General features: G+C 52.0%; 3 protein-coding genes across 3 annotated transcripts; 2 read left to right on the top strand and 1 right to left on the bottom strand.

Annotated features, from left to right (window-relative positions):
- Positions 1–1,315: 1,315 nt before the first annotated feature.
- On the top strand, positions 1,316–2,271 carry ASPACDRAFT_42542 (uncharacterized protein; the record flags this gene model as incomplete). The annotated part of the gene is made up of 2 exons (XM_020201119.1): positions 1,316–1,859; positions 1,910–2,271. The coding sequence occupies 2 exons, from the start codon at positions 1,316–1,318 to the stop codon at positions 2,269–2,271; spliced, it is 906 nt and encodes a 301-aa protein (XP_020057382.1).
- Positions 2,272–2,541: 270 nt separating this feature from the next.
- On the bottom strand, positions 2,542–5,804 carry ASPACDRAFT_59841 (DEAD/DEAH box helicase; the record flags this gene model as incomplete). Its single annotated transcript, XM_020203494.1, has 8 exons — positions 2,542–2,546; positions 2,624–2,738; positions 2,791–3,211; positions 3,270–3,719; positions 3,772–3,933; positions 3,981–4,152; positions 4,204–4,684; positions 4,740–5,804. The coding sequence occupies 8 exons, from the start codon at positions 5,802–5,804 to the stop codon at positions 2,542–2,544; spliced, it is 2,871 nt and encodes a 956-aa protein (XP_020057381.1).
- Positions 5,805–12,205: 6,401 nt separating this feature from the next.
- On the top strand, positions 12,206–17,523 carry ASPACDRAFT_51817 (DNA-binding E3 ubiquitin-protein ligase SNT2; the record flags this gene model as incomplete). Its single annotated transcript, XM_020202533.1, has 3 exons — positions 12,206–12,980; positions 13,105–13,588; positions 13,647–17,523. The coding sequence occupies 3 exons, from the start codon at positions 12,206–12,208 to the stop codon at positions 17,521–17,523; spliced, it is 5,136 nt and encodes a 1,711-aa protein (XP_020057380.1).
- Between the last annotated feature and the right edge of the window lie 432 nt (positions 17,524–17,955).

The raw sequence follows: 17,955 nt of genomic DNA, 5'->3' as shown, positions 1-17,955 counted from the left end.
GTGCCCAGTCATTACTGGGTCTCGATCATGGAGCTCATCGGCAGCAGGATCGAATGACCATCTCTCCCAGCTTGTTTTTGTGCAAGACCCAGATATTAGTGGGAGGTGGGAGGTGAGAGGCGTCGTGATGAGGGAGGGGGGGTGGTTGGTGAAGGTATGACAGGGGACCAAAACGAGGAGGCGGAGGAGGAGGAGGAAGTGTTGTGAGAGAGTACGGTTAAGGTAGACAAGGTGGGAAGATGGAAGGTGCCGCAGGCAGAGAGGCAGTGGTTCACCAGCACTAAACTAGAGCGGGTGCTGGGGGCGCTAGTTTTCTGGCAGTGGGGAGCAACAACATCGGAATACTGTGTGGTGTATATACTGTGTATGTACTGTACCCGTTACCTTAGCTGGGAATAACTACTAGGTAGTCATGAAGAAGGTGAGGATCCAACAAGGATCAAATCGATTGCTTGCTGTTGACGTTAAGATCAAGAAGCGTAGCAGAGACTCCCCGACTCGGAGGTCAGCACCGCCCATCCACTTACTGCCTTGCTGCCTTTATCCTTTATCTTGGGTGCCTTAAGGCAGGGATATTCTGGCGTGGAGATCAGAAACATTGACATTAATAACTACTCTATGTATCAACTTTTCAACTTTGAGTTTAACTCCTAGTATTTGCTAGCTATACACGGGAGGGCAAGATAGTACTCAATAAATCCTGTTTAAAGGGCAACTATCTATCTCACTTGTTTGGATAAGCACATAACATGGGACTCCAGCCTCTTTCAATATCGATGTTCTAGGCAGGCATTGTTGTTGCCAGTTAGTTACCATCAACAAAAACATTCTTTGACTGGGCTAACCCTATTTGTGGCTAACAGTACATCAGGAGGTACTTGTCTCGCCTGGCATGATACCAGATGGCTCGACAGGATCATGAGGGTACTATATCCTAGAACAATTAAGCAATGAATGGATGGTTCAACGTTGCGAGAACTTGCACGTGCGCCGCCGACTCTATACAACTAGCTCCAATTTCCCCTCTCGACAGGGGGGGGGGATTGTCTATTTATCCACCCATTCCGCACACTCCTTCCTGTACTCCTCATCACAATCACATTCTTGCTGAAGAGTCTAATCTATTTTGTCCGGGTAGCTCACGGTCCAGCGTCACAAGCGTCGGGGTTGCCCTCACCCTCCAACTACCGCATCCCATGATTTGGTCATCCAGCACAATAATGTGTAACTCGGGGAGAGTATATAAAACCCCGAAAATCCCAATAACTTCTGCAGCTCTACTCTTCTTGATAGAAGTAGCTCGTCCTGGTTCAAAATGTTCTTCTCACCTGTTGTTCTCGGCTTAGCCGCGACTACATCTCTCGTGCTTTCCGTTCTGGCCCAGTCAACCTGCAACGGTCAGTCGGCCTACTGCGACCGGATCTACTCGAATGTAACGCAGGTTGGCGCCCACGACAGTCCCTTTGTAGGGCCCCTTCTTCAGCAGAACCAAAACATCGACGTCACCGAGCAACTGGACCTTGGGATTCGTTTTCTTCAAGGCCAGACGCACCAGTCGATTGACAATGAAACGATCCTCCTTTGCCATACTTCATGTCTCCTTGAATACGCCGGGAGCTTGGAGTCGTATTTGACCACCGTCAAGACCTGGCTGGACGACAATCCAGATGAAGTCGTGACCTTGCTCCTGACAAATGGTGATAGTCTACCAGTGACTCATTTCGCCGAGGCATTCGAGAGCGCGGCCATCGCCGACTATGCATTTGTGCCGAAGTCATCGCCAAGCACTCTAGCCATCAACGCCTGGCCAACTCTGCGAGAGCTGATCGGTAATGGCACGCGATTGATAACTTTTTTAGGTACGTGATCATCCTCGGTTATCGCAACGATGACTTACAAGCTCGCTCAGATTATGGTGCCAATGCCACAGCGGTTCCTTATATCCTCGATGAATTCGCTTACTTTTTCGAAACGCCATATGATGTGACCGATGCCTCGTTTCCCATCTGTAGCATTGATCGGCCGTCGGGGGCTTCAGCGACCGGTCGGATGTACATTGTTAATCACTTTTTGGATATCGATATCCTGGGCATCTTGATCCCAGATCGGGAGCATGCAGCCGAGACCAACGCAGTGTCAGGCGAGGGCAGTATTGGAGCTCAAGCCGATCTATGCCTTTCCATTTATGGTCAGCTACCAAACGTTATTTTGCTGGATTTTGTCGACCAGGGTCAGCCGATTGCCGCGCAAAGTCTGCTCAATGGGGTGTGAAAACGAGGTTCTCTAGGCTGGCGAGCATCGCTGGTCGGTGTGTTGCTCACAATCGTATTTCCAAGGTAGTCAAGTTCTTTCAAATGAAGTAAGCTCGGTGACTATCAGCACTGCAGTCGTTCTGGATGGTTTGATAGAAGCAATCTTAGCGGATCGACCATGCCAAGTGTCCGAAACTGCCGGCATTGGCCGATCGTCGATTGTGAACGACTCTTGTCAATTACGTCCAAGTATATACGATCTGGTTCGGTGATTTTTTATTCATCTATCTCAACCTGCATCTCGCGTTCTAGTTTGATTGGAGCTAAAAATTAGCGTCATGATTGTGAACCAAGGAGTTGACTTGACGTACCCCAGACCTTGTTGGCCGACCCAATGATGATTTCTGCTTTGGCTAAAAGCTTCTTCGCATAGCGCTCGGCTTCTGCAGGATGAAGCTGGCTTTTCTGGGCTTTGCGCGGGTTTACCTAATTCATTATGAGCATCTTGCGGTTAGGGGGTAACAAGGATTTGGCGAACCATCATCAAAATAGGGACCAGATCCTTCGAGTCCGCTTCTGCCAGGGCCCTCAGATTCCGGTAACCATTTTCTCGGAGTAGCCTGGCAGTCCAACCCTTGACATACGTAACCTGTGCCATTTCGAGTAGGTCAGCCCGGGCCCCAGCCTCTAAGCGATCCTGCATATGATCCAAAACTGCAGCCAACATTCCCCAACCCATGCGTTGACAAAATTTGACAATACCTGCAGCAAACCCGTGGCATTGCTGTGCCAGGCTCTGGACAGAGCCCCGTGGTATCTGGTACCGAGATGCGATGACTGACAACGGAACCTCATTGCTCAGATCACGAAGCTGAAATGCAGTATATGCCCGCTGATAGATTCTGGCTTGCTTGATCTGCTCTGTTGAATTTTCTTTGAGCGACCCGCCGCTCTGGGCCCTGTGAGCTGTTAGCGCCATCAAGTCCGAACACCGTGAAAGTCGGGAATCCATCATACATGTAATTCACAAATCCAGGTTGGACGCCAACAAATTGAAGGGCACGCAGCCCACTTTCATCCAGATTATCAAGCTGATCTCGAAAAATGCGCCAATTGATGTGAGTCCCAGCAGCTAATCGGAGGGGCGTGAACATATAGAATATATGCATATCGCCATCCATGACGAAAGCTTGCAGAGCCCGTTTCAACTCTTCATGGACAAATAAACCATCTTCGGGTGCAAATGCGGACGCGACTACAGCCTGTCCAAGCTGTGTCGCTGAATATGATGATTCATCATCATCAACATGCACGAGTTCTTCCTTGACCAATTCTTGGAGTGCAGATTGCATGATACTATAGGCTAGCTTTCTGTCCACTGTTCGGTAAAGCAAGGTGCACCTGACATATTCCTTGATTGCGTCATACCCGGATACGAGGCCGGTAGCGAGGGCTTCTAAGAGGGCCCTTGTACGTCGTCAGCAGCAAGCCTTGAAGGGAGCTGAAACCAAGGGCATACCTTTTGAGGCCTCTCTTCTCCGGAGCTAGACAGCTTTCAATGGCCGGCATGTCAGCTTCGAGAAGGTCACAGACAGCTTGTAGGTCACTATTGCCACATATGAGATACGTCTCGCCCGCTTCGTCCTTTCCCTTGCGACCGGCTCTTCCGCACATTTGTCGTCTTTCTTGGTCAGCTCGCGCTACTAATGATTGGGGGAGAGTACTCACAGCATGGCGGGCCCGACGAGTTCTCGGCCCATGCGTGCCCCATTGATCAAAACCCGTCTGGCGGGTAAATTGACGCCAGCGGCCAAGCTGCAAGTCGCTATAAGCACTCTGAGAGCACCCTGGTCATAAGCCTGTGCAATCAGTTCGCGCTCCTCAGTCGTCATGCCTGCATCTACCCGATATTTCAGCCTTGGTTCTGAGCCCCAATATGAGGTATTCTTACGGTGAAAGCCGACGCCTCTAACGAGGGTATTTTCAAGAGCAGGGTCTAGGCCGCTGGGAAGGCTCCGGAGTTCGGCAACCAGGTCCAGTCGTTTGTTCAAGTCTTCCGTGTTCTCCCCAGGGGCTGGCATAGCTTCACTGATGATCGCCGCTTGGATCTGGCAAGCCTGTCGACTGCCACAAAATACCAAAGCACCATACCCAGCAGATGCCGTGTCAATGGCCAAGGCGACTGTCGCGTTTGTCATGGCATTCGCAAGTTCTCGAAAGGCTGAGGGGGCAACGATGCGATGAGGAGGCATAGTCTCAACGAGAGATTGCGTTGGAGCTGACTTCAGTCGTGATATTGTCTGAAACAATTGCCTCGAGGTTGCGGCGGGATAGATCGCATTCTCGTAAACGAGGTATTCGTCAATTGGAACCGGGCGGTAAGTTGATACGTGGTAAACTGCATTCATCCACTCCGCCAACATCTCGGTATTCTAGGCCTATGTCAGGGTGACGCTGCTCATGTCTGAATGGTACTTCGTAGCTCACCGATAGTGTAGCACTCATCCCAATGATCTGGATGTTCTGTCGCAGGAGCAGCAGTTTTGTAACCATCAGTTCCAGAAGGTATCCACGGTGCTCATCGTCAAGCATATGTAGCTCATCTAGAACAACTACGCCCAGCTCCCCGATACTACATTCTTCAATGGCAGTGTTGATCAGGGAGTTCGCCTTGTAAGATGGCCTGGTTAGCATCCATGAATTATGGGGGAGAAGTTCTCTGGGACTAGTAGAGGATATTGGCCACACCTTCTCGATGGTACAGACGGCAATGTCCGTGTCAGCCCAGGACGCAGCAGTTCTGCTTCCCCCAAAGTAGCCTGTCACACGAATCGACTTTTGTAATTTGCGCCAGCGCTGGTGATATGGTCTCGTATTGTCCACCTTCTCGTCGGGGTCGCTGATGTTTTTCTCAACATCTTGTACGAGACGTCTTAGCCACTTCAGTTTCTCTTGTACCAGCGCTACATATGGAAGGACCAGAATTGCCTTGCGGCCCGGGTTATCGACGATGCGCTTAATCATGAGAACGTCGGCAACAAGCGATTTTCCTCCGCCGGTGGGAGCAGTATACACCAGGTGTCGGCTGCCATCGAGCAGTCCTGGAGTCAGCAGGCACGATGCTTGCCATTGGTATATGTTCTTAAGTCCGATAGCCGCCCAATTTGCGGCTAAAACGGACGGTAGTCCGTACACAGGATTGCTCAGAGACAACAGAGGATGATCGGCAGAATCTTCTTCGGCACTTCGCATAGAACGAAGCGGTGGATCTCTATCAGGGACATTGGCTGCAGCCGAGCGAATATCACTGGCAACTAAACGACCTCTAGGCAGTTCTAGCGAAGGCCTTATGAAATCTACCGGTTGACCGGCTAATTCATTGAAGTTGGCAGGCTGCTTTGCACTTGAAAGCGGGTTGTTGTTGCTTGTGGAATGCTCTGCAGGTCGCTTTTGTCCAGCCACAGGAGCTATGTCGTATGTGTTCTGGCGTGCGATGTCGACGGAAGTCTGGAAGCCGTAGGTCTGGAGGGACTGTCCAGATGGCGCAGACATGCCTTGCAATGAAATGATTATTGTTTGAGATGAGTGAGAGCCGTAGTATGAGATCCCATGGATGACAAATTAGTTATATAGAATGTTTAGAATGTTTCACAGATTCATTGACGCGGGTAGGGGTGGGGAATAGGTGTATGAGTGGTTCAAATGCCAAATGATCAATCTTCTTTCTGCCAAAGTTCACTTGGTAGTGACAAAATCAGCTCAAAGTGAGATATCAGGCGATGGAGTTGGGTGAAGAAGTAAAGATCAATCACCGGCTCGGGGAGCGTAACCAAATAAGTTACCAAGAACGCGCGTGAATTGCAACGCGCTCAGATCGGAAACTGCATCCCCGACGGGGAGACTTTGAATGGAAGATGAGCCCGCGGCGGGGTGGACCACATCTGCTGCTGCCTCAGGCTGGCCGGTAGCAGTATACTACGGACACAACTTAGACTGTATGTATTGTATGTAACCACCAACCATCAACTAACTTACATTGAACCGACTAAGTAAGCCATTCCTCCTGCACAAGCCAGACCCGACCGCCGCGGAAATGTTCCTGGATCGTCTTTACCCGCTAATCGGAGCCCTGCTGATCCGCCCAGTCCAGTGCTTGCTAGCACTGCTAGTCAAGCCGACACCGGCATGCGTTTGCATTGTCTGGCTGTCTCTGTGTCGGTATCATAACGTGACCGAGGTTTTTTTACAAGGTGAGGCTAACTAATTACTAGGTAACTTAACAGTCGCCAGGAACTCCTTGGCTCTTAGCTCCATCGTCGTCTAATACAAGAAGATGCACTCCGTATTGATAGTCGAGCACAGACACCGCATGGAGGGCACCATCTAAAATCCGTCACGCATTGCCACAGAAAGATGAGCAAGGGCGACCAGGCCAGCTTGTTCATTTGAGCCAGACAATCATCCTCTCGCCTCATCCATGAGTGCGTATGCATACATAGACTTATGCACTCTTACCGCCTTCACTTTGACTTTCTCTTGGTCGACTTATCTGCACCTCCCGCAGATGGAAGCTGTTTTGGTTACCTGCGATCACCTGACACTTATCAGTCTGGTGAGTCCGCCCGCCTGGCGGGCTCTGCCCACAACTTGCCTGAGATGGTCTAGACTGAAAGGCACCTGGCACTGCTGGCAGCCTCCGACTTGGTGCACAGTTCAGAGCACCAACAGCAACAGCCGGAACATCGATTGTGGGATAGGTGGCTTACCGATCAGTACTGATACCACCCTCCTCCGGTCCCCCTTTGCCCTTGGGTGTTGTTGGTAAAGGACTCAGTTTGGCTGTCCCTTCCCCCATGTCTCATTCCAACTTTCCCTCATGTTTGAGCTCAGGCCTGCGATGAGATATATACATTCGTGGCTACCAGTCCGCCTACTGCCACGGATGGCCTGCCCGAAAACGGTCACATACACTGGCTCAGGCTGGTCATCACAGCGATGGACCCGGGGACGCCAGACCCGAAACAGAATCGCAGCAAAGGAGGTCTACGTAGTGAAAACAAGAAGAGAAAAATTAAATTCAAAAGAGCGATTAAAGACTCCACTTTGTTGTGGCCACTCCCGCTTGAACGAACCTGATCGAACATATTCTCCGTACTGTACGCCGTACCAACCAAACAATTCCCGAGGCATCATTTGAGTTCGGTTTCCTCAAGCTCTCATTGAGAAAGTTGGAAGAGGTTAATTAAGTCGTAACTTGTGGGCGCGATACAGCTAAAATATATATTGTGACTGATGTTAGTCTGGCAGGGAGACCCTGTGGGAGGTTTAGCCGTTTGATTGCGCAGTTCCATACCCGTCCTCTGCAGGCGCTAATACTACTAAGTGAGTGTCAGTTCCTATAGCATAGTTCCTAGTGCTACAACCTGTCCCTCCCCATAGTTACCACCCTATGGGACGATCTAGTTCCGTCAGCATGCCGCGTTTGCGATTCCCACATTACATCGGATACACGGTTTGACACATGAGCTAGAGCTGGCACAGTTGTCCGCCTGATGCGACTGATCTTGCTTTTCCTTTTTCCTTTTTTTCGGCAGGGCTCATATTCTTGCATTTCACCGTCGCTTCAGCAAATCCAATCTACCTCCCTCATGGGACAGAGGAGACGGGTAAAGATAGCACTGTATGCATTGCAAGATGATTGTCCAGTCGCAAATATCAACCGGTCTCATGTGCCCGGCTAAGTAGGCGATTGGAAGGTGGCGACAAAAAGCAGTGCGGCAGCAAATCATTTGGCGTAAATGAGCTGACTGAATGAATGTTCATAAACCCAGGTGTTTCCAAGGTACGTAAGTTGTCTGGGTCACTTGGATGCCTACCAGCCAAGTTCATGGCAGCCGACAGCCATCGGGATGATGTAAGTGAACACAACTTATTAACTACCCCTAGCACAGAGAATTTGCATCTAACGAAGCTGAGGGCGTGTCCGTTTCGCCCTAGGCACTGTAACAGAACAACATATGTCTCTATTGTTCACAATGTTGAAGGCCAAGAAAGAGCCGCCGCGTCCATGCTACTCAGACGATCCGCTGTCGCGGGGAGAGGGGGAGGGAGGGGAGGTCACCTATAGAGAAAGAAAGGTACAAGGGAATCGCGCTAAGGGTTCTGGCGGCTTTGGCCATATTACTCAGTACTCAGTCCTCGGTATTCCCGCCGTCGCCGAAGGATTTCTGCTTAGTGTTGTTATCACATCACTTCTTCTCGTCAAAGTCAACTCCGACCACACGCGACCATCCAACCACTTCTTTTCGCGTGCGTGGGAAGAAGCCAAGTCCTAGTGGGTTCTCCCGGTAGGAGGCCGTGATTTTGCATGCCGTACTGTACAATAATGAAAGAAACCCGACGATAGAGGGTTTGGTTTACGGGGTAGTTCGCATGAGGTTCACCCCATGCTGTACAGTACACTAGTCTATCACAGACACAGACAGACTGATAGTCAGTCAGTCAGTCAGTCAGTCAGTCAGTCAGTCCGTCAGACCGACACGTTCGAATGATCTACTACATATACAGTGTTCCGCTACTAATCATCACTAGTCAATTAGTACTGCAGGTCAAGAGGAGCCACGGTACCGACAGCCCTCTCCCTTTTCGCTGTATTGTTCTGATCCGAGTTTTCGGTTGTCTACCTAGTCTAAAATGGCTTAGCATTGTGCCGGACGTCTCCATGCCTCCAGTTCTTTCTTTGGTCGTACGGAGCCACTTTTGCACAAAATGCCCCTCCCCTTTCTGACCGTGGACCTCCCGTGCCCCGGTAAAATCGGGAATGATGGTGGACAGACCCTAAAATTCGATAAACGAGAAAGAAAACTGGGAACCCAACGGGCAGAATATCCAAGCATGCATCCTGATGCCTCAACTCTAAGAGGAAAATACAGCTCTATATCATGCTCAGAGCCGAGGAGCCAAAAGACCGAGCTCAAGGGGGAGGCGGAAAGTTGTTAGTCGGTTACTCTAATAATACTACCAAGTGCTGTACCTACTTATCTGGCCGGTGCTTGTTTCGAGAAGTTCCCTGTAATGTCCTAAACATAGTGCGGTATCGCTCTTCATGGGTCATTCCGAATATCCTCGACCTCCAAATCCCCTGTCCAGTTCCCTGGGTATAGACCATGTGCTGCCTAGATATATCAAACATGTGGCTCTTGCAGTCGAATACGATCCAACAGATGTGGTGGTCTTTACTTAAACACTCCAGCCCGAACGCGGAATAGACTTGGCGCTCAGGATTTCAGATTCAACGCGCATGCGCTGCCCTACGTGACAACATTCCTGCCACAGATAAAAACATAAAACATACATACATACGTACATACCCTCTTATTTTTATTTTTATTTTATTTTTCTGTCCATCCACACTCCCTCCACCTTCCATCTTCTGCGGTGTACGGAGCCGAGCAAAGTCTGTCCTGTCCGGTCTTTGATTCTTCCTCTGCTCTTAGCATCCCTCTCCTCCCTCCGTCTCAGTCGCACTTCTTCATTTAAGTTTCGTCAGATTTCTCCCCGGCCGGTCGACCCTTGTCTTAATTGTTGGGCGCTTGCCTCATCATATATCGCCCTCCTCGGCCCATGGCTGAGAACCCCCCTTCCCTGTCCCGATGTACCATCATTCTTTCTTCGTATCGGGTCGTTCGGCCCACAGCAGCAGCATTTCCTCTTCTAAGGGCCCACGACAAGCATCCGAGAGCGATGGGACTAAGGTATTTCCGCTAAACCCAGTCGAATAACGTAGATCCCCCCAACGGGTCAAATGCGCCGCCTGCGAGCAAGGGGAACAATGGGTTATCAGCAACTACCTAGTCAGCAACCGCCCAGGGAGGAAGTAGAACCACGCCCCGGCCTCTGCCAGTCTGCTGTTCCCGGAGAGGATGCTCCTGACCTCCAGGCTATGACGGCGCCCGGTCACCCTGGCCGGTCACCCATTCAGAAACCGGACTTAAAGGCATATCAGAATTTGAGAATGGATGAACGGGGAAGATTGAACTTGTGAAGAGTGAGGAGTGAAGAAGTAGAGAGACAGTCAAGAAGAGTCCAAGATTTGGAGAAGACTGCCTACCTCGCTCCATATGATCATGTTGCCGAATCTGCTAGCCAGCATCTCTGGGTCTTTTGGCTTGTCTGGGTTGGATGGAGGAGGATCCGTCATATTAACCCATCGGGACTAGGGGCGAGGATGTGGACTGGTCGGGATCCCAGCTGGTTAGTTAGTGTAGTTGTAGTAGGTAAGAAGTTGTTAGTTTAGTACTCCATTGTAGGTACTGTAGGTATTGTACGAGTAGGTTAGGACCTGGTGGAAGGGAAGAAAAGGAACTTGGGAACTTGAAGTACTCTGTTAGGTAGTGAGTAAAGTGATTCTTTCGGATCTCGTTCGTTCGCTCTCGTCTGCTACCGCTGATGTTGCTGCATACCTATAATTCTCACTCCTTCAACCCAAGCTTCTGACTTTTCACGTTTCCTGTCTGCGGTGGTCTTGACTCGAGTTTCTATCTTCATCCTCTTTTTGCCTCCTTCCCCCACATCCCTCCCTCCTCCTCCTCCCTCCTCCCTCCCTCCTCACTCTCTCCTCCTCTCTCTCTCTCTCTCTCTCTCTCTCTTCCCCCTCAAGTTCTGTTCTCCCCTCCCTTCTTTGAATCCTGCCCCGTTTTGACTTCCCCTCCCCGATATCCCTCCCCTTGGGTCCCGGGAAATGCACTAGTCCAATATAACATACATCCAATTCAATCCGTCCATGATCTCGACCGTGAGGATCGATCGACTACCTACCCATTTTCCCTAAGCCCTCTTCCATCAACTTGGGATTTAAGGGACTACAACAATTGGGGGCGAGGGTCAACTGTGATTATCACGAACTACTTACTTTCCCGTGCCAGTCCTGCCACAAGGACTAGACCAATCTGACTGGGTCTAAAGTGATCTTATCCGTTCTTCTCAATCTCTTCCTACTCTTCGTCGTTCTTCTTGTCCGTCCTTTTGTCTTTTCCCACTCTTTCTTTCTCACACGCATCCACACCCTCTTCCCTCTTCCCCCCCTCCCTCCCTCCGGTCCCCACGAGTCTCCCAACGCCTTAGTGTGGCTCTACTTTGGTCTGGCTTCCACCGCCGCTAACCTTCATTTTACTACCCTACTACGGTTCTCTTCTTCTCTTTCTACTCTTCCCTTTCCATCCCTCCATCCCTCTCCCTCTCTCTCTTTTTGATGTCTTTCTCGCCCTACACTTTACTTTTCCTTCCTGCGTTTCCATAATTTCTCTCAACTTGCCTCCCTGTTGTCTTTGGGTTTATCATTTTATTCGAGCCTACTCCTCTGTGGTCCCCCTTCTCTTCCGTGGAGCCTCATCATCTATCTGGTTTGATATTTCACCGCCGACCTCGATTTCTCTGGGAATTATTGTTCAAACATCAACATCACCCGTTCACCCTTCCTTCCGCCCTTGCGGGAACCAAAGAGTGAATTGGAACTGAAATTCGGCACTGGCATTTTTTAACTCTTCTTCGATTGTTCTGCATCGACTGTCTCTGTCCTTTCCCTTTCAGTGCGGTCGTAGGCAGAGAGATATTCCAATATCTTTGCAGCCTTGCTCCCTTTATCCTAACCTCCAAGGCTTGACTGACTTGGTGTTCCTCCTCTGTTCTTCTGATTGCCGCCCCTTGATACTCGGGTTCACGCCGCTGTGCAATATCTCCACCCGCCTGCAGAGTCAGTTCTGATGAGGGATCGCCTTCCCGTCACGGCCCGTTGCTGAGCTTCGCATTTCCGCCTCTTCCTCCCACCAGCCAATTTGTTTGGTGTTTCTTCCGCTTGGTCGTAAACCTACCACACGACACGCCCGCCACGCTGGAGGCACCACGGCCATCTTACCTGGTTTTGTTTATTTGGGGATTTTGCCTGAGGCTTGGCCATGGCCTCGGATAGGTCACCGCCTCAAAAGTCACTGCAGTCCCAGCACATCGCGAGGCTCGGTTCATCATCTCCTTCTGCAGTCCGTCAAATGCCTACTCCCGGTCTTGCTTCTCGGACGGGTTCCGCAGATTCTCCCACGCCCCAAGGGCCCGCCACCGGGAACGATCTGCAATCGCAACCGCATTCTATCGCGGCTACTGCTTCACCGGCCTCCGAGGTCACTCTCACAGCCACTGAGCCGCCCAGCGCGTCTACGACGCCGGCACCGTATGGCACCCGCTCAAGAGGGCGCAATGCAGCGCCACGTCCTAATTATGCGGAAGATCGCGACATCGATATGGATTTGGAGATTGCCCAACCCGCGCCCAAATCTACTAAGCGGACGAGCGGCGTTGCAGGTCATCCTGTAAATGGTTCCAAAGTTGAGGCCGAGAAAGTAGCATCCTCGTCAAGCTCGCGGAAAAGTCTGACGGCAACAAATGGCGCAACTCCCGCCGCCGCACCAAACCACCTCATTCCCGGCACATCGTCATTTTCGGCCAAACCTGACGAGATCAATGGGGGAGGGAACTCGTCCAGAAAACGAAAACAACCAGCTAGCTCGACGAGTACTCCCACGGCCAATGGAAGTGCTGCGAAGAAATTATTTACGGCCGCTGCAGGAGCCAGTCACCACCAACCGGACACGAATATGGTCAGTTTTGAGGAGCGTGGCGCTTATTTGGAAGATGGCAAGCTCACAGCGGATGACGGCACCACGTTTGCCATAAATGGTTAGTCCTCCTCCTTTTCCTCCTCCCAAGTTCTCATTGTTGTGTTCCGAACGTTCCTTGTCAATCAGCGCGCGCCGGGTGCTCAAAAGGGCTGGAAGAAAAAGATGCTAAGGCCGTGCGCTAGACCATGTTTACCTCATTTGTGAGCCGCCAGGCGAACCGTATTACTTGGCGCGGATTATGGAGTTTCTCCCCTCCAAGAATACCGCCTCGGGCCCGATCGAGGCGTTACGCGTGAATTGGTATTACAGACCACGTGATATCCAACGGAAGGTCGCAGATACGAGATTGGTCTTCGCATCAATGCACTCCGATACCTGTCCACTCACCTCCCTGCGTGGAAAATGTTACATCTCCCACCTGTCCGATATTTCGGACTTCGACGAATACAGGAAAACTCGCGATTGCTTTTGGTACGACAAGATGTTCGACCGGTACATTCATCGCTATTACGATGTAATTCCGACAAGCAAGGTCATCAACGTCCCCGCCAATGTCAAAAAAGTCTTGGATGAACGCTGGAAGTTTGTCTTGGTCGAAATTGGGAGACGGAAGGAGTTAACCAGTGCCGTGAAGACGTGTAAACGGTGTAGTTTATATGCTGCAAAGTAAGGTCCCAATATCTTCGTTCGGATCACTGGATCGTGACATTAATGAATTTTTTAGTACGGACTCGGTGGATTGTGCTGTCTGTCATAACACTTATCACATGTACTGCGTTCGACCTGTCCTGACAAAGAAGCCTGCACGAGGTTTCGCATGGGCCTGCGCAGCATGCAGTCGAGCGCAGGAACGAAAGCTGGAGGCACGGAACACCCCGCTGCTCGGCGAGGCGCCGCACCCTGAAGGCGAAGAGGAGATCGTAGAAGAGGAAGAGGAGGATCCCAACGCCGCCGCGAACGGCACCACAGGCAGCACCCCAGCCCCTGTCGAGGAGGAGGTTCGACCAGCTACCGAGGAACAGGTGGCACAGGCCAGGATGTGGCCTTACCGCTACTTGGGAATTCACTGTCGGGTCGAAGACGCCCTCGATTACGATGACCGCATATATCCACGGGCCAGCTCTCGATTGGGGCCTCGCCACCAGGCAATGGTGATTCCGTGGCATGGTAGGCCGGTGGAGTATGTCAAACCGATCGATATCAAGAAGAAATACTTGAGAGGCGGCAGCGGTCGGAAGGATTCCAAGCTGTCAAAGGAAACGCTTGCCGCGATTGAGGCCGCCAAACAAGAAAAGGCGAACCGGCCGAAATGGGTGCTGGACGAGCCTGCTGGCTACGTGCGCCGCGGTGAGGATGAGCCGGTCCCAGTGGCGGGAAAGCAAGTACGTACCGCCGAATTAATGTTCAAAATGCCCACTGCAGGACAGATTTCAGCCCGCGGAGAAGAGGACATGCCGGGCACTGATCTCAGTCCTGCCGACAGGGAGAAGTTTATCGACAATTATATGAAGCAAGCCAAGGCATTAGCTCCCGATTTGGGAGTGGAGGGTTATTCTACGAATTTTCTAGACAAAGCTCTTGAGTTGCTCTATTCTAACAGCTTTGATGTCAAAGCGGCACTTGTGAAACTGAAGCAAGTCAACAAATACAAGGACCTCAAGGAACCCCACCTGCGCCCCGAAGAAGTTAAACTATTTGAACAAGGAGTTGCCAAGTTTGGATCGGAGCTACGCAATGTCACCAAGCACGTTGGGACCGTACCGCATTACCAGATCGTCCGGTTCTACTACATGTGGAAGAAGACCCCGCGCGGTCGTCAAATCTGGGGAACCTACGAAGGCAGGCGGGGTAAGAAAGAAGCCAAGCGACATAATGCTGCGAAGCTGGTAGATGATGTGGCGGATGATCACGACGACTCGGCGTATGATAACGAGAAAGCGGTGGAGAAAAAGCGTGGATTTCAGTGCAAATTCTGTTCTACACGAACCTCACGCCAATGGCGACGCGCGCCAGGAGTCCCGCCTGGCACAACAACACCTAGTGAACCCTCCTCTAAGCAACGCGATAAGGGACCACAGCTCACTGTGGCTCTATGTCTGCGTTGCGCTCTCCTCTGGAGAAAATATGGCATTCAGTGGGAGAGTGTCGATGAAGTTGCGAAGAAGATTGGGCAGAGTGGTAACAAGTCATGGCGCCGCCGCGTAGACGAGGAGCTCTTGACCCAGCTTCTTCTCTCGACCGAAACCCCAATCAGCATCAACAGTGCCACAGCGGCTACGGCAGCCTCATTAGGTGTTCCGGTAAATGCTAATCCTCAGGTACAACAAGAGTCCACAAAGAAAAAGGGACGAATCACGGACAAAGATAGCGCTACAACCTCCACAGCGACATCGGTGGAACCACCTGCGCCGAAGAAGAAACCACCGACCGAGAAGGTGCCGGAACCCCCGCCAATCATGCCTGATCCTCCCAAGGCGAAGACGCTCCCATGCGCTATCTGCAACAAGATGGAGCCCATGGGTGACCAGCATCTGTCTTGCCGGGACTGCCGACTGACCGTTCATCGCGGCTGCTATGGTGTTAGTCCATCACGTAACTGTGTCAAATGGCTCTGCGATATGTGCTCGAATGACCGAGAGCCCATGATTTCGACTCGCTACGAATGCGTCTTGTGCCCAGTGACGTGGACGGAACATGAATTGATGGAAGCGCCGAGATCAACACATAAGAAAAAGACTGAGCGCGATCGTGAGAAGGAGAGACTCGAGAAAGAATTACTCACCGAGGCCATCAAGCTCTACCGGCAGCGGCAGGAGGATGTGGGCAAGCCAATTGGTCCGCGCGAGCCGCTCAAGAGAACTGCCGGTAACAATTGGGTTCACGTCGCTTGTGCCGTTTGGACTCCGGAGATCAAGTTCGGAAACTCCAAGGAGCTTGAGCCAGCCGAAGGGTTTGGATTGATTCCTGCGGACAGGTATCGGGAGGTATGTAAGATCTGCAAGACAGACAAAGGTGCATGCGTGCAATGTCATTATAGCAATTGCAACGCCCGTTTCCATGTTGGGTGTGCATTCCAGGCGCAGTACAGGTTTGGCTTCGATATCACACCGGTGAAGAGCTCCAGGCGGGATACCGTGAGCAGCGTGCGACTTGGAGATGAGTATGGGTCTGCTTCGGCCGGAATCTGGTGTCCTCATCATACCGTTTCCGCTGTTGTGCATGAAATCGGCGAGCCAACCGAGGAAGCGGGCTTGAATGCGCTGCAGCGCTACGCGCAAGTCTACAAACAAGCGGACTTAAGCTTGACTGGGACTGTTCGGAGGGCCAATTACGTACAACAGTCTGCCGGTGCGTCGCATCACCCTGCAACAAACCCTGGGAGTCGCCGAGTCTCGGCCGTCAACGGGGTGGTGCCTCTGTTGACGACTACCAGAGACAATCACAAGGTTATCCCGGCATCACCAGAGCATGCGGCAGATGAAATGGTCATCGACTCCGAGAACAGTGTTCCTCGCCCCGCTACTGATAGCAATTCTGGCCGAAAGTGTGCTCGCTGCTCCAGCACCTGCACGCCCAAATGGTGGTCGATCGATAAATCGCGGCGAACAACTGACCTTCGGACGCCTCTCTTGAATGGAGCCGGTCTAAATGAGCCAAGGTATCCCGGCGCATCTTCGGCCAGTCCTCCTTACCTTTCTCGCAAGCCATCTCAAACTGGTCTGCCCAGGCTTAACGGTGAATACGCGTCTCCCGACAACGGTACGGTGTCAGCAGACGGAGCGCAAGCGCTAGTGGAATGCCATAAGTGCCACCTCAAGAAGCCCGCCTCTCAGCCATCGCCCGAACCTCGACCGTCCCCATATTCCGCCTCTCGACCAGTATTGCCGAATCCTCCAATTCGCGAGTTCCATACGCACCCGTATGGCCCTGGACCGCACCACGCCCATCCGGCTCAGCCCAGTGTTCTCGCCAGACCGATGGGCACGCCATCGCACAGTGGTCCTGACTGGTATGACCAGCGTTCCGCTGATTATGCGGATGGCCGATTGCGCAATGGTCTACCGGTGCCTGGGTATCGAGGAGGGCCCCCGCCCCCACCAGCGCACCACATCAACGGCTACCAGCCGGCTCCAGCGCACCATGCTCCTCCGCCTCCAGCTCCTCGCTATACGGCAAGCACGCACCCTCCTCCGCCCCAGCCCTACTCCGCCCATCAGAGTCCCTATGGACCGCCCTCGATGCTGTCCCCTCGCCCTTCGCACGCTGCAGGGCCCCGCCCGTATGCACCTTCGGCTTCACCACCGGATATCCAGGCCACGATGGTCCGGCGTTCACCCTCTCACACGCTCAGCGCATTGAACGGAGGGCCACCACCGCGGGTGTATTCCGTTGATCGGGTCCTCGGGGCGCCAGCTCAGTCACCCCCCATATCCCAAGCCCACGTTGACCCTCGGGGACCGACCCCTCCCGTGAAGCCGGACGAAACGCCCATCGGCGGAGGGCCGAATTTGATGAGCACGGGCAGACACCCGAACAATGGTGGGACGAATAGCGGCTCTGGCGCCAGCGCCAGTCCTTCCTTGAAGAACTTACTTTCCTGAGAGGGTCCTGGAGGAAGCCGCCATAGACCGACCCATGAGGCCATGTACCATAGTCTTCTTTTTCCATTCTTCTTTGCATTTACTTTGGGACTATTTCTGGCAAGGGAAACCCGGGCGATCAGCGTGGACTAGAACTCTCCGTGTATGTATTGCCATGCTTCTTTTCACCTCTGTCTTACTTGTCTTCTTTTGCATTGTGCTTGCTATACCAGGTTCTCATTTGCGTTTGCGTGATCAAGCTACGCGGGATGGATTAATGGCCTTCATCTCCTGTGGCATTGGAATTCTGAATGTTTGTTATTTAAAATTCTTTTGAACCCGACCAGGCCGGGTTACGAATGATAAAGAGAGATTTTTTCCTTTGACCAGTACAGTGTCTGGATGCGGGGGTTCCGGAGGTCCTCCTTGGCGGCCTGAGTGCCGCCCATCAAT

The sequence above is a fragment of the Aspergillus aculeatus genome (genome assembly GCF_001890905.1).
Source record: "Aspergillus aculeatus ATCC 16872 unplaced genomic scaffold ASPACscaffold_6, whole genome shotgun sequence".
NCBI classification, from domain to species: Eukaryota; Fungi; Ascomycota; class Eurotiomycetes; order Eurotiales; family Aspergillaceae; genus Aspergillus; species Aspergillus aculeatus.
The sequence above is the reverse complement of the archived record's forward strand: the minus strand, read 5'-3'. Positions and strand labels throughout refer to the sequence as shown.